Genomic DNA, 16567 nt, shown 5'->3' on the forward strand with positions numbered 1-16567 from the left:
ATTCATGAGAAGTAGTAAGTGTAGGTATGGATCATGAATTCCTTGGCTTGTTCCCAAAATAGCATTGCATAGCCCAGACAATGAATAATTTACCCAATACTGTTCTGATACAGCTCAGATTAGTGTAGTCTAACCAACATCTGCATTTGCATATCTCTTATGGGACTGGGTTTCTCCCTACTCTGTTTTGAAAAACAAGTGGATATGTGTCACTGACTTCTGCTCAATACTCAAATGCCATTTAGCTAAATTTTACTATTCTCTTTTTATACTATATATAATTATCATATAACTCAATCTCAGTAACAATTAAGGTTGAACATTATGCAACAGAGAAAGCATTACTTTCTTCACAGAGCTACCTTTTTGAAAGGCTCTGGATTTTTCCCTGAGTTTGATAGTAAAATATAAACTAATCTGCATGAGTTAGTTGTTGTCCAGCTTTAAAGAAAAATCCCATCAACTAAAACAGTAAATAATTTTCTAATGTCCTGTGGACCACCAGAGAGACCCACAGCCTGCAGGGCAAGAACCGCTGTGACTACGGCTCTCCAGCTGTGCTTGTATCACAGGTGTGTCTGCATCCTCAAGCACTGCTGAAAGCAGCCACCTAAAATTCATCCTAAATTCAGCTATTTTCTAATAATATCTCCAAAAGAAAAGGACAGGCAGGGGATTACTTTGCTTTGAAGGATTGTATGGAGTAAATGCGTTTGCTTTCTTAAATGTGCAAGTTACAGCAGTCCCTGAGGTTCTGCAGAGGTAGAAACAGCTGTGCTCTTTTGGAGCCGCAGAGGGAAGCTAGACAAAGTACCTGAGGGTATCTCAAAGAGCATGAGTTCATTTAGCAACTAGGCTTCATCCCACTGAATAGGGAAGACATTTTACTCACATGCAGACAGCTACAGCAGGCACTCTGTCTGGAGCTATTTCTCACTCACAGTGCCCATATCCCTCAAAATAGGGATTTCTGCAGTGATTTCAAGCGCTGTAAGGAACACTGCACACAGATGGGTGTGACACTGATCATCAGCCTATCCTCAGCCCATGCCTGCTCCTGCCAGCAATAAAACATTAATGCCTCTTGCCCAGAAGATTGTTTTCTCCACTGCCACTGCAGTTTAAGATAAGTCACAGATACAAACTGACTCCTGATATTTGTAGTGAAGAAGGAAAATGAAAATCCTTGCAATTTACAGACCACAGAAAGTTTTCTATTTTCCCAGAACTTGTGTATTCCCTATAGTGGAAAACATAAAATAAATCTTGAACAAATAGCAACAATATCAGCTTGAAAACAGGCACGATTCTGCCAGCTCTTCTTATTATAAGTTCTCACTGCCAATTTCATTACACAGCTGTACCTATGTTTCGGTGGACACAAGGAAGGGGCACCAAGGGGCAGAAATAAGTAACAAAGCTGGGGATTGTTTAAGCTGACACAGTCACAACTGTACTACTGGTAAATCATTAGTGGTATTTACTAGTATCACTCTCCCGTAACATGCTGCATAACACTTGTAGTTAACAGCCAAACTTTAGGGTATTAAAAAAAATGCCCAAAACTCCAATTTCCCTCTGAGATATGAGTTCATACACAATTATCCAAAAAGAGTACTGCTGTTAATGCTAGCAGGATTAGATACAATCAAGCACTTTTGTAAGCACCATAAATCAATAAAAAGATAAGCATTACCTGTCCGTTCAGGTGTTAGTATTGCTTTACTGGAAGTTTTAGAGAAGCTGGGACTATTACAGCCATTGGTATATGGGGTGAGTCTTGCAACAGGACTATAGGGAAAAGCCAAGGAGACAGGCGTAGAGAAGAGGTTCCGCCATCGGCTAGCTGTTATGGATGCGAGGGAGGAGGGGGAGAAAACAAGATTTACAGTTATTAATAGAACAGTACTGTCAGAGAGAAAAATCATCTCATCTTAATCTGTTCATCATACATTTTCTACTTAATACAAGAGGAAAAAAATGGTGAAAATTCAGCAGCAAATCAGAGGATCAGTGCAGTCTTCTGCGTGTAAAAGTGAGCTCTAAAAGGTTTTCTAGCAAATAAATCTTGACTACATTTTGCATGTACACCTTTTTGGTATATATTCATCACATACATCACTGGGTGACCAACACACAAATAACAGAGGAAGTAAAAGCTGCTATAGTTAGCAGAGAAATGAAAATGAAATTTATAGTGCTCTTCAAGGAATTGTTCATGACAATTAATCATCACACAATTGAATTAGCAGCTAAATTATCAGTTATGGGAGTTCAGAGACAGAGCAGTAAAAGACACTTAACCATCAAGTGCTAAAAACAACTGTAATCCCACATCAAGCTTTTAAGCTACCATATTTTCCTTTCTCTTTTTACACCACCAAACTTCTGATTGCATAAGCATGATTTTTTTTTCACTGTTTCTGGAATATCAGAACAAGGCATCCCTTTTTCTATACATTGTTTACAAAAAGCTTGCAAGGCATCTGGTCTTCTAAGCAATATCACAAAGCACTCAGAGTCAGCAAAAATAAAGCTAAAGGCTTATTTCATTTACATTTATTTAATTTACATTTTCTTACTCACCCAGTAAAAGTATTAATACAACTGTCCTTTGTTCGCCTATTTTACGTACCTTGAAAAAGTAAAATAAACAACATTCACATGCTCTTCCAAAAATAAGTAAATATTAGTAATAAAATTGTTTTAAGAAAAAGGAAAATTTAAAAATACATCCATTTCAGAGAACTCATACAAATACAAGGAAAGATGAAAAACATACGATGGGATTGCTTTTTTTTAATAGAATCTATTTTCTACTCATAGATGTTATGTAAAGTGAGACAAGAGGGGGAGCCATGAAAATACTTACACCTAGCTTTGAAATCAATGGCATAACCTCAATGTTCAGCAGGTGCTCTTTGCAGTGTCAGATGCCACAAATTGATTTTCAAAACCAGAAGGGTCCAAAAGCCCCCAAAAGCCATTCTCCATTGCATGGCTACTTAATACTACAATCTGCTGTGTAATTTGGACTTGTTCATCTGGTCATTTTACATGCTAACAGCCAGTCAAATAATACTCAAGTTTCCTGTTTTCAAACCTCACTACCACCAAAATGATTTATTAGGACATACAAACTTTATTCCTCTTTCTTGCTAACATCAACTTCAAGTATTCAAGTATTCAACTTCATGGGAAGGATGTCTTGGTGGGCTGTCAATCACATCCTCACAACTTTTGGAGTAATCAGTTTGTCATCAATCCAAACAGTGCCATTTCTCCTCCTATTCCTTTTGCTTTGACCTACTTAAATGTATCCTGGGTTTTTAAGGAGTAAAAGCCTCTTCAACTCTTCCCACAAGTGCTACTAAGCTTAGAATGAAGACAACTGCCTGGTTCCAGCACAAGCACAAAGCAGACTGCTGGGGACAGGGAGTACCTGCAGGGCTCAGGCTCTGAGGAAGGTAGCTTAGTACACATAAGTAACATAAAAATTCAAACTGCGTTCTTTGCTGTCCCGTCACCAAAGAATTACTGCAATTCTCTCATTTTTGGTGATTCTAGTTCCTTCAAGCTCAAAGAAACCCAAAGTTCTGAGATCTTTAAAGGCAGCATCAGCACCACTTTCAGGAAATTGCTCGATGCCAACCAAGGCACACAACACAAACTTCCCAGCTGGACTGTTTGTCCTCAACATTCACTAACAGGATCAGTTCTAAAGTGAAGCATGCAAGTGTCTCAGGACAAAAAGGAATACAAACACAGATGAACATAACTCTACAAACTAGCAGTTAACATGAGTCCCTGGGGATGAGATTAATTCACAAGGTGTTAATAACAGCAAATTGATCTAAGGTATTCACTGAAATAAATCCATACAGAAAGAGCAGATCTCAATATCACATCCACAGCTAATGTCTGTCATTTCCACCAGGAACCATCAATAAGAGCAAGGGATGACAGTTGCCTGAGATTTTATTTTCCTGCCTAGGACAAGCTACTGCTTTGTAGCAGCCTGATCATTTGCCAGGCCAATTAGCTGCCAGCATGTTCTCACCCCCAGATGTGGTTGGGCACACGGCATAAATAAACATCATTCATTACCCTCTACAATAACCACTGTGAGCTGGCCCACTGAGCACAAGGCAGCAGTTATTGTGACTCTGAAAGCAAGAACCCACACCAAGAATTTAATTAGTATTTATGGCTAACCAGATTTCAAACTCCTCTTTCAAACAGTATGTGTTCTCAAGGAAAGATGGATGGATGGATGGATGGATGGATGGATGGATGGATGGATGGATGGATGGATGGATGGATGGATGGATGGATGGGGCCAGGAAGCTCTATCTACACTAACCTCTATATATACACTAAATCTCTAGGGATACCAATGTAAAATATTCCCAATCCTACAAACTTCTGCCTCTCTGCCTAAAATAAAACTTTCCAGTCTAAACATCAGGAAATTATGGATACTTTTTAGGCATATGAGTAAATCCATTGTTTAGGATCAAATATAAAAAACAGCTTTCATTAGGTTTCAAATAGGAATATCAACATACATATTGAGCACTTTATCATACTAAGAAAGACTGCAAAATTAGACTTACTGAAGTATTGTGCTAATGCCAAAACCATAAAAAGGTACGTAGGAAGTGAGTGCTATAGACATGCAAGCAAATATGTAAATTCATGTAATATTTGTAAAATCCCAAAAGTGCAATAGATAGTAATTTTAGAACACTTATTTTGCTCCAAACTGAATGTGAGACTGTCCTGGTTAGCATGATAAGCACCACTCTGCTATGCATGGATGAGACAATGTTGTTAAGACCTTTATATTAAGTTTAAAATCCCAGCTGTTCAGCTCTGAATTTTACAGTATTTGTAGCTTCTTCTTAAAGCCCCAATGCCAGTTACCTGCAGATGAAGTAAGATGATCGGGGACCCTTTAAAAACAAAGTAAGTTTCTAATCTTTGCAGTTGAATAGAAATATAGATAATTCTGCTCTGAGTAACTTATACTGAAGATGCACTGAAGGAAGGAAGAGATTCAGCCATGAAAAGGAAAGCAGAGGCATCTAAAACAACAACCAAGAGAAAAGAAGCCAAAAAATCCATTTCATTTGCTGACATTGAAGATGTAAATGCTCTAAATTTCACTTCTTGAAGCGTTAAGGTGGTGGAATGAACATTGTAATAAAATAAGCATAAACTGTCCCAGTCATCTTAAGTCTACAGCTATTAGAAGTGTCCAACTTTTTGCATATTATTTCCTTAGTTTTGATAAATTCTTAATAACTAGACTGCTGATAATGCACTGTGTTACACAATACCTACTCTAATATGTTAAAAAAAGGACTTTCAAACTGACCACATAAGTGAGCAATCAAAACCTTTCCTTCCAAAAATAAAATCAGCAACAAGTGAGACTGCTCATACCTTTTAAATATTTACTAACAGAACTGAAGGTTTAAAAATTAATTAACTTTATTTTTATAACATCCCCGGGGATATCAAAATGCTAAAACAGATGAAAATAGTAACTCATATAGGAAAATATGAGCAAATAATTTAAAAAAAAATATTCACCATACTGACAGCCTGTGAATAATCAGTATCCAATAAGAACTGTTGCAAAATTTCACATGAAAGCCTGAACAAGTGAACATCCACAGAATTGCAGCACTCAAAAGGAACCACACACCCTGCAAAACCACAGGATTCTGTACCATCTTTAAAGCAATCCCCTTGCCTAAAACTAATTCCTCATTTAAGCCACATAAGGTAAAAAAAAAAGTCCTAAACACATACAGAAGCATGTTTTTGAAAGGGAAGATGAAATTTGCTATTTAAATTAATGGGAATGTTCATCAGCTGGAACACAAGGTAATAACAGGTAGAGATCCTTATTATGTTGTTTTAGTTATGAGGGGTTACACTGGTGTGAACAGGGACAGTTCAAGAAAAGATCCTCTATTGGAGGAATCAGATACACCCAGAACATCATATGTGATGTTTCTAGGACAAGTGGATGACCAACCTGGAACAGGTTGCCCAGAGAGATTGTGGAGTCTCCCTTACCAGAGGTACTTGAAAGCCCTATGGACACAACCCTGTGCAATGTATTATAGGATAACCCTGCCTGAGCAGGGAAGTTGCACCAGATGACCCACTATGGTCCCTTCCAGTGTGACCCATTCTGTGATTCTGTTGTTGTATTAGCTAAGGGTGCAAGGGTTTCCAAGAAACCAAACCAAGTACATGCACATTTTAAACACCTTCACATTTTCAGAACTCCATTATGAAACTCAGTGAGCTCAGTTTGCCAGAACAAGAACTTTCTTTCACTCTAAGCAACACAAACAAACAATTTTTTTTTTGCTATAAAACCAGAAAACAATAAAATCATATATATCAGTCTTGTACTACTGACTAAACATGCTAAAATTATATCAGGCATCATCTGGCATGTTTATGCACTCAATTAGTTAACTTTTGCATAGGCCTTCAGGCAAAGTCAAACATACTTTTTAAGCTCAAGCTTAAAACAAATTATATAGCATACATGCAGACATTTGAATATGGGTTCTAATTACAAAGTCTGAACAAAATCCTCTTTTGAGCCAGCACTGGAGGAACACTTACAATACTGTCAATCCGCAGCACTGCAAATAATTTTCTGCCAACACAATTTCTTTAGAGCAGAAAACCCAAACCACTTCCCTGGTGTATTCTGCATATGTGTGGTTGCACAGCAGCCACACTTAAAATAAAAATATCTGTCATGGGAGTAAAATATGGAGGACCTACATGGAAAACAGAAGCATTTAGCTGATCACAGGAGAAAATCCAGAGTACTAGAAGGGAATTCAAAACCCTCTCTTTACCAAAGATAAGAATGTCTAGGCCAACTAAGAGGCATCAGTGAAGCATAACTAATACCTCCCTCCCAAAGATCGATATTTAACCTTCACTTTTGGTCCCTGTAAAAAAGCAATGCAGAGTTTGATAATCAGACTACTCCTGCAGTCAGATATACATCTGGGAATTGCTATGTGTCTAACATGCCTGAAAAGCCTGACAGAGGAAAACATGAAGATATTCCCCACTACTCACTGATTAGTGCTGTTATCCAATACTGGCTCAAGAAGCAGGGAACATGGGCTGTTATCCAGTACTGGCTCAAGAAGCAGGGAACATGGGCTCCCACTACTCAGCAGCCTGTAGAGATTTACTTGAGTCACTTGAAAACCCAGAGTTCCTGTAAGAACTTGAGCAAGAAGCAGGGAACATGGGCTCCCACTACTCAGCAATAAAAAAACTTCAGGGAGCCAAGCTTTCAAAAAAGCAGAATCTGTATTTCAAGTACCTCAGTAGCTCCTGAACACATGAACCTTCGAACTACATGCAATCCTTTGGTCTGTTTCACAAGGTGAGGCACTCAGTCCTGTGCTCAGAAGGACTGTAATACCTTCCACAGTTTTTCAAAACACAATGTTCAAAGCTTTCCTTTGCAATTTTAAGTCATAAAACTCACTTTTTAGAAAAAATTATGGGTTTATCATTTACAAGATTGTAAAATCTGGGCTTAAGACAGCAATGTTTTTAGTTCCAATAACTGTGAGTAAAGAGCATTGAGTCATACCTGTAAATCTGGAAGTTAGTTTGGGGCACGTCCATTTTCCCATCTTCTTGAATGTTATACAGCAAACTCCTGACTTTTTAAGCAGCACACTCCTAGTTCCAGTCTCCCACAGCCATCAGCTTTGGTCATCCCATCAGCTTATTCCAGTTTGATTTCCTAACCACAGCTGTAGCTCAGCCAGCCATCCTACTAGTGGCAGAAACTTTGCTATCAGGCACAGTCACACCTCATATGCTTAATGCACATTTGCAGTCACACTGAAACTGTCATTGCCCAGAACTATTTCCTTGCCCTGTCACACAGAGATCACAAAATGCTTGAGGCTTGTTTGTCATGTCTGTCCGTTGATTTCTCCATCACGAGAGGGAGAGCACCCCCTCATTCCCAACTGCAATGAGAACAGAAACTTCCCAGTATAGACTGCAAAAGGGACTCCTTTCAAGAGTCAGAAGAATTGAGGGGTGGGGGGAAGGTGTTTTAAGATTTGGTTTTATTTCTCATTATTGTACTCTGATTTGATTGGTAATAAAATGAATTTTTCCCTAAGTCAAGTCTGATTTGCCCATGATGCTAACTGGTGACTGATCTCTCCCTGCCCTCATCTTGACACACAATCCTTCCATTAAATTCTCTCTCCCCTGTGTAGGTGAGGATGGGAACAAGAGCATAGTTTTGGTGGGCAGCTGGTGTCTAGCTAGGGGCAATGCACCACATGGACAAACAGAGACAAATTAGGAGGAGCTGAGAAAATTAATAGAGTGTCCACTTGCCCCTAAGCCTAGGAAACTGAAAAGCAACTTCAAGAGTATGTGAGAACTTCAGTTTTAAAAATGTGAGAAAACTGGGAGTACCTGAGAAATTTATTTCCCAGTTCATTTACACGAACTGATCTAGTATTAGCATAGAATGAGAAAGCAGTTCAGTTGGTATATATTAGCATAAAACTGCTTGATATACAGAGCTACAGCATATATCTCAAGAGCTGCCCCAGAAAAAACAGCACAGACCTCTTTTAAAGGTGGAATCAGAAAGACTGTCTAAATTGCAGCAGTTCCTGTAACTTGCAGCTAGCACAGCAAGGAATGCAATTAGCAGTGGTGTCTGGCATACTGCTATTGGTGCCAAATTGTAAATCTAAGATTCAGGACTAATACTTTGCATGACACAATCTAGTAGTGCCAATGACTACCTACTGGTGTGAGCAGGAAAGTTTCAAAGGTAATTGCAAATTACTCTTCTAGTTTAATGTATTCCAGTGAAAGACTGACCTGAAAATTGTTTTTGTACACACTGAATGCTGAAAACACAACCACAGCACCGTCCAGCTGCAGCACGCTGAAGAGCATGGAAACTCCAATCACCATTCACTGACCCAATTTTGTCACAAAAATTATTTTATGACATCAAAGGATTCAAAAGACTAGAAAGGAAATGGAATCACAGGGTGCAAGCTACTTCCTACAAATCCCAAAGAAGGATTTTAGCTATGCCCTTTGGAGGGTAAGGTTGTGGGTTTTTTTCTTGTTTTGTGGGTTTTTTTTTAACTTGGCTCTTTTTTTGAGGCAAACCTTTTACTGTATAGCTATGTAAAAAGACAAGCACAGAGGCTCTGTGAAAAATGCAACTCTCTCAGCATTCATTTTCCTCCTGGGTACAAAACTCTACCCTGCACTCACACACCCAAAAGCAAATGTTTGATTAGAGCTAACAGCCAAACTTGGCTTCCCAGCTTCCCGCCTTTGAGAACCTGGCCAAATACTATGCTGAAATATTAAGCCTTAGGCATGACCTAGGGCCCAAATATCTGTTCTCTCCCCAGCTCCCAGTTTTTACACAAAAAGTCAGTCTGATTCATTTCCATTCTATTTGGTGGATTGACCAGAACCCATGATCATACATGAGCAGCTCACATTTCAGCTAGTTTGAAGTAAGACAGAGCTTTCTGAGCAGACGACTCATTCTCATGTACCAATACACAGGGTAACCTGGAACAAAATATACAGTCCCAGATTCTTCTACCAAACTATTAGTATCTCATTCATTAGGAAGAGCATTTACTCCACCTAATTAAAAGCCTTCAAATAAGGCCTTAAGAGCCTTCAAAAACAGGATTTTCTAAGGATTCCTACCAAAGGGCACTGTGAATGCAAAAATTAACACAGGAAGAATATACAAACTCACAAAAGAAGAATCCACCAAAGGTTAATAAAACACATCTAATTCAGGGTTCACATCTGGTTCTGTCAGTCACTGAACTGGCTATACAGCTAGCATGGTGTCAGGGCAGGCATATATAGTACTTCCCCACTATATTCTCTCTCTTCTAGTATCTATTTATGGTGCTTTAGGGTGCTGGATCCTGTGCCCCAGCCACAAGGAAGATGCTCTTACATACAGACATCAATGGCTGACCTTGTCACCTCAGGACACTATTTATTTCCAAGAGGAAGGATAGGGAATGATTCATCTCACCTCTGCTTGCAAAGGACAAAGGGGTATAGCACCCCTTGCAAAGGGAGCTATACCCCTTTGTCTGCTCTGCCTACAATGGCAGCACAGTGTGACTGGCTCCAATACAGATCTCTGCATACATTCAAACTAAACTCTCTGACTGAATTCATTACAGAGAACAATAAACAGAGCTTAAAAACAGAGTTCAAAGACTGCCTTTAGTCTTCACTTTTTCTAAACAACTGAAAAAGACAACTCTCACAGCACTAGAGCACTGCAAAGCTTGCATACATCCTCCTGAAAACAGCTTGTATTCAACTGAAGTCACCAAAAAACTCTCTCAGCAGCAGTTCCAGTTGGAAGGGGACCTCTTTGTTAATTAATTTTTTTAAACAAGGAAGAATTTCTCAATCCCCTTTACCAGGAAGATGAAGATCACTTGTGCCATCACATTTAAGGGAGAGATGGAGAAGTGGAAAACAGTGGCAGGAAGGTGGGACAGCTGAAGTAACACTGCCTCCAAAAAAAACACATCAGAGAACAGCCTCCAAGGTGTGTGTAAGGGCAGGAGAGATGAAGTCCATGTCTGAATCCAGTCATTCACACACCCACACAGCACAGAGTAAAGCAAGAGCATTTTCAGCGTATTTTAACAACTGGCAACAAAAAAGGGAACAAAATTGTAACCACCTCATGATGTCACTCACTGATAAAGATCTACCATCAGGATGTGCAGACAATGCACCTCAGGCCACTGAAATATCTTCCCCAACTCTTTCTGGGCCAGCTGGATAGACCTCCTGTCTCTGCTGGTTCTGGCTGTAAATTCCCAGTTCTCTGGTAAAGTACACCCAGCAGGTACAGACTGAATTGGGCATCATCCAATCATCTCTGCTAGTAGATCTGAAGGGGCAGCAACCTCTGTAAGCACAAATGAAGAGCTCTGAAGAAGCTCTGAGAAGACTAGTGCATCACCCAGGGGAAGATAGGACTGCAGCAAGAAACTAATGTCTCTTCTACAATCAGCATACCTTCAAATCAGCCAGCTGCACCCCAGCAGAAATTAATCTGTTGAAATAACTTTGCCAAAAACTCCACACCACACCAATTCAGGAGTTGTGGCCCTACTGGTCTAACGTGGAAAAGGTATCTTCACAAAGACTTTGCTATTGCAGCCTGTGGCACAAAGATTTAAGCAGAGCTGTGCCACAAGTCATATCATATCACTTCAACATTGTTGGAGTATTGTGATCATCATGAATCACATTTTACTCACTGCCTACTAATCCAAAGGGAAATCATTTCTGCTGGCACAATTTGTTAAGGAGTTTATATTTTCTTTAATGAAACACAGATCTATCATTGATTACACACATGCACACATTACCACAACATCACAGGCAAAATCCAAAGTCTCATACTCATTTTGCATAAACATTGTGAAACTCATCCCAACCTAGTTTTCTCTCTTGAATTTGCTACCTTTGGTAACTGCTTTGTTTGTATTTCAGTGACAGTGTGATACAGCAAAATCCCACAGAATACTGTGGGAAGAGTATTGTGCAATCACTCGGAATTGGTTTAATTGTTCTGTTTGCCACAACATTCCACAAGCAACAAAAACAGGTAGATTTTGAACAGAAAAAGGTCTTTTTGTCTTTTTCTTTTAATGCTGGTTGGGTCTGTGGCATCTCCCGGGTCTGAGAGACAGCATGTCTGGGTCTCAGGACATCTCTTCACTGCCTACTTGATTGCAGAGTGCTAGCAGACTTTGTCTACTGTATAGTTCATACCTTATAAATTCAGTGGAGATTTGCTTTGCAGACCAGTATGACATTTTCTTTCTAGGTCTGGAACAGTCAAGGGAATGTCTGCAGATATGCAGCAGCAAGAAGTATGTGGCTGTGGCCATCACCTCCACAGCTGCCATAATTCCAAACCTGCAGCATCTTCAGCGAAGATGCCTGCCCAGGATGCAGCTCATGTGGTAAAATACTGGTGACTAGTAGTTTGATAGCCACTGTGCCAGATTTATTACCACCACAGTTCTGTGGCTTATGGCCATTACCCAGGATTATGAGGATGTAGGCAGATCTGTTTTCTCTGGCTCAAAACTGCTATACTTATCATCTTGCACAGAGGTGCCTTGACTGTAACTAGATTGCTGACATATCCTCACAGAGGAAAGAGGCACAATTTTGGCAACCTCACTCGAAATCATGTTGTTTGTAGGGTTTGCCACTGATTTTCAGGTCTGGTATAAAGAAACAAAGAAAGTTTAAAGTCTAGAGTCAGGCCCTGATCAAGATATTAAAAAAAAAAAAAAAAACCAAAAACCAAATTCCTTCCACTTTGATATGGAAAATAGTTACCAGAGCTGTTATTTTGCAAGACTGCAAACCACTTAACAGAAAGGAACAGGAGAGCTGTAGCACTACAACCCTCACTGGACACAATCCCCTGGGGCAGGCTGAGCCCTCTAACTTACAACTCTCGATAACCAAGATTCTGGATCAATGAAGAGAGAAACCTGGTATTACATTTAAAATTAATAATGTACGTTGGAGTGGGAGTTGCTTCTAATATAGGCCCATGATCATAAATCTGTGCACTTAAATAAGCCCTTCATCATCCTAAAACTTATCCAGTGGTGAAGCTGACTGAGAGGAATCTGGCCTGCTGCTTCTTTGGAAATCCATCTGGTATATACACTGGTTATGTGACTTTTGTTAGATATCCTCCTCCTCTCCAGCCAGTCAGCTCTATCCCTTGTGGTCATCCTTATATGAGGAGTTTGCCTCACCACAAAGAGGAAGAAGCAGTTTCATGCCCCCTATTCAGAGGGCTCCATCTACCCCCATCCATCCATACACATCATGGTGGCTGTAGTGACAACCATTTTCAGTTGCAGTAGAAGCTGGTAAATTCATTTTGGAATGGTTCTCTGTCAGACAACTCACTGTACTACTACTTATGACAATGCTGCTTTTCTTGGGCATCTGCCTTGCAGATAGAAGATACTTGTTTCCCCTAATCCATCTACTCCACACACGCACTCAATCCTTTGGATTCCTTAATATGAAAACCAAATAAGCCTGTTGGTGAAGGGGTATTTTGCCAACACAGTAGAATAACATCTGTAAATGACTTTTACACCACTGAGCAAAGTTGCTCTTTATAAAACACTCCACAAGCATTGCCATGAACTAGACAGGCTGTATCAATACAAGCAAAACTTCCCAGAACAAATGTACGTACATACCAGGGACTTTGGCCAAAGCAGGTCACAGATGTACATCTTTTCACATTCTTGGATGAACAAAACCACACTGCATTCACATCTCTAGCACAGGCCTGACCTTCCCAACACTTGTACAAATGGCAAGTAGCTCTGTTATATGAGTCAGAAGAACATCATGGTGTCTAGGCAAGTTTTGCAAAGTCCCCCTGTAGTAAAATCTCTAAATATAGGAGATAAAATTCCAGAATTTGAAATAATTTGTACCTATCATTTCCAGCCAAATCTAGAGCATAAAATTACTTCTTTTTCCATCATGTTGGAAACAATACACATGGAATTTCAGCTTACCAGATTTTTAACTTCAAATATAAAGCAGAAGACTCCTCTCAAAGTTATTTGACACTCATCCCCAAAAGCATACAATTCATAGGCAAATACCTGGAGGAATATAAAGATAATGCACAAACCCCAGGTAAATTAAAGACTTCCAGTGACTTCAGTAGGCTTTGAATCCACACAGTCTTTTTCTTAGTACATTTCTATGATTTTAAGTTTCCTACTACTTCTATCTAGACTATGTTAGACATAATCACAGAAGATTTTTTAAATGGTATTTATTTAGTTACCTTCCTTTGTACCACAAAACTGGAGACACTTGATTCTTGTCTCAGGTTAGTCCTGAAGTTGCAGAAAGCCTGTTTTCAACAGATTTAATTCCAGTATACCACAGGGCAAGTAAAAGCTGGAAATTAATTTTGCTTGATGATTAAAAATTCTTATGAGAGTTACAGTACAGAAGCCAATCTGAATTTCAGTCACAGAGGAGAAGGAGAACATTTGGCAAAACACAGCATATCCTCCATCTTTAAGAAACTGTGACCTGTATTCATCTCAGCTAGTGCACAATATTCAAAGGTGACCTCCAGTCCTACCTAACCAACGATGATACTCTCTGTCACTGGAGGAAGACAGATCTCATGCTTTGAAGATGTTGCCTTTTTTTCAACTAGTAACTAATTTCAAGCCTGAAGTTTAAGATGGCTTAAATAAAATAGTATGAACCTTGAAAGCACTTACAGCATGTTTAACAATGTTTAACACAGAGAGAAACAGATATGGTAACTAGAAACCTGAAAACCAAAACATGAGCACTGTCATGACATTCATTCATGCTGGATCCCAGTGACAGCTATACCAATGGGTACTATCCATGCAGCACTGCTCTGCAGGGTGTAGACAGGCTGTGTGCACTGACACAATCAACTCGTACAGTCTCCTGTTAGGTACTTATGCTTTGGTAACACAACAAGAACATGTGAGGGCTTCTGTGTGCCTGGATATGCTCCGTATCCTTCAAGGCTACTAAGAACATGAGAAGCTTTTCTCTCATCAGCAAACTACGTTCTACATAGCAAAAAAATTATGAGTCTTACAGTATTTTCTTAACTTCAGCCTGAGAAGGAGGCCTGTTTTCAAGACCACTTAGCCAAATCAGGCTTTTTTTGGTGCAGAAATAAATCTCCCCACTCTCTTAAATCAGTATATTAGACATCCCCACAATATGGAGCCAATAGCAGATTTAAAATCCCACTGATAGCAATTCATCCACTATTTCAGAAATATTCTCAGTCCTTAGAAAGTAACAGCTGCTTTGTAATTTCAATTCTTTGTATTGGTTGCTGCTGAGCCACTGCAATCACAGCAATCCCAGAGAACTCTACCGAACAGACTCCCCTTCTGCAGCTTTGGTCTTCAAAGTTGAGTAAGTGATAGGAGAAGACAATAGATACCGCACCATTGCAGAAAAACAAATTAAGATCAAATCACCACTATGTAATAATCAGGACAAACATTCAATGACAGTATAAAAATTTTTATTTTTGAAAAGCACTGAAGATATTTCAAGAAGAGCTCAACTGCTATTGACAAAGTGAACGAAGATGAAGGGTGCCTCTGCCCTTTCACTCTGTAAGTCCTCGCTTAGGGAGTTCCTCTAGGATAAGGAGCAAGGCTTCTCTGTGTGATTTAAAGAACAGGTATTAGTTAACTCCCCTTGCAGATCAGAGCTCAGCTACTACACAAGGTACTCTCATGCTGAAAATGTACTATTCATTTAGTCTATACATTGCACTAGTATAAAAAATGCTATTATGAACTGTTTAGTGGACTCTTCAGAGACAGTAACTCCAGTTAATGAAACAGAATTTCATCTCCACATGCCACACAGGCTGTAGAACACTCCTAAATGGACACGTGCTATACTGCTAATCAGACACAATAGCAAGAATTTGAAGCAAAGGTGTATTTTTGCTCTTAACAAGTTGCTGGAGGAAAAATACAGTTAAAAATATATAATTACATTTCCTAAATTTAAATTTTCTGGTAGCTTACATAATTCTTTCTTTGTTGCAATACCATCGGCAAAACAGACAAGAATAAAAGGTAGGGGATCCATTCTGTTAAAAACTGACTCAAAGAAGGACAATTTCCCATTCTTCTTCTAACAGTATCTTTGTTATATACTAGTTAGAATTCAAATATCTGTGTCTGTTGGGATATAACTCTCTTGATCATTTATGACAGATGAAAAGACAAAAAAAATAGTCCAATTAATCCAGGATTAACACTAAATTGCACTTTTCCTATCATTACTGTTTAGTCCTGAAATTCCTCTGCATCCCAGCAACACCTATACAAACACTACAGCTCCCCCTAAAACGGTATCTGCTTGCCATCTGTATTCATAGGTTAAATTTCTGGCAGGAGGCTTCTGCCAGAGAGCTCAATTTACAGTTTCTGACTTCAATATTGTTCCAAGATGCCATACTCCCTTCTTTGTTCAAGTATATCTGCTGTCTATATTGAGGCAGACTGAAAAAGCTAAATCTAAGGCTCAAATCGAGGTCAAAAGCAGCACTTACCCTCCAGGAACCCTGTGGCTTTTGGATAAATATAGCAGGTGTCACAGTTATGTGATTATCATGGAAAACTGTTAACACTATTACCAAAAGCATTAAAAAGATACAAAACACTTAAAAAATAAAAGCTACTGTGAAACAGATTTTTCATACTTCTAAAACACCATACAGGAAAAAAATTTGTGAGTGTTTATGATTAATAAAGTTCTAATAGAGGTTTAACTGACTGTTAAATATAGTAACATATTCAGAATATGTATTCTCATACAGAATTAAAGTTCAACACCAACCCTGAGTCAAATT

General features: G+C 39.1%; 1 protein-coding gene across 2 annotated transcripts in view; it reads right to left on the reverse strand.

Annotated features, from left to right (window-relative positions):
* Nucleotides 1-16567, reverse strand: part of SLAIN1 (SLAIN motif family member 1) — a 50209-nt gene that overhangs the window by 19687 nt on the left and 13955 nt on the right. For both annotated transcript variants that reach the window (XM_036386228.1, XM_036386236.1), the window contains exon 3: nucleotides 1697-1846. In XM_036386228.1, coding sequence (XP_036242121.1) covers nucleotides 1697-1846 — 150 coding nt within the window. The remainder of the gene's footprint in view (nucleotides 1-1696; nucleotides 1847-16567) is intronic.

The sequence above is a fragment of the Molothrus ater genome, chromosome 2 (genome assembly GCF_012460135.2).
Source record: "Molothrus ater isolate BHLD 08-10-18 breed brown headed cowbird chromosome 2, BPBGC_Mater_1.1, whole genome shotgun sequence".
Classification (NCBI taxonomy): Eukaryota; Metazoa; Chordata; class Aves; order Passeriformes; family Icteridae; genus Molothrus; species Molothrus ater.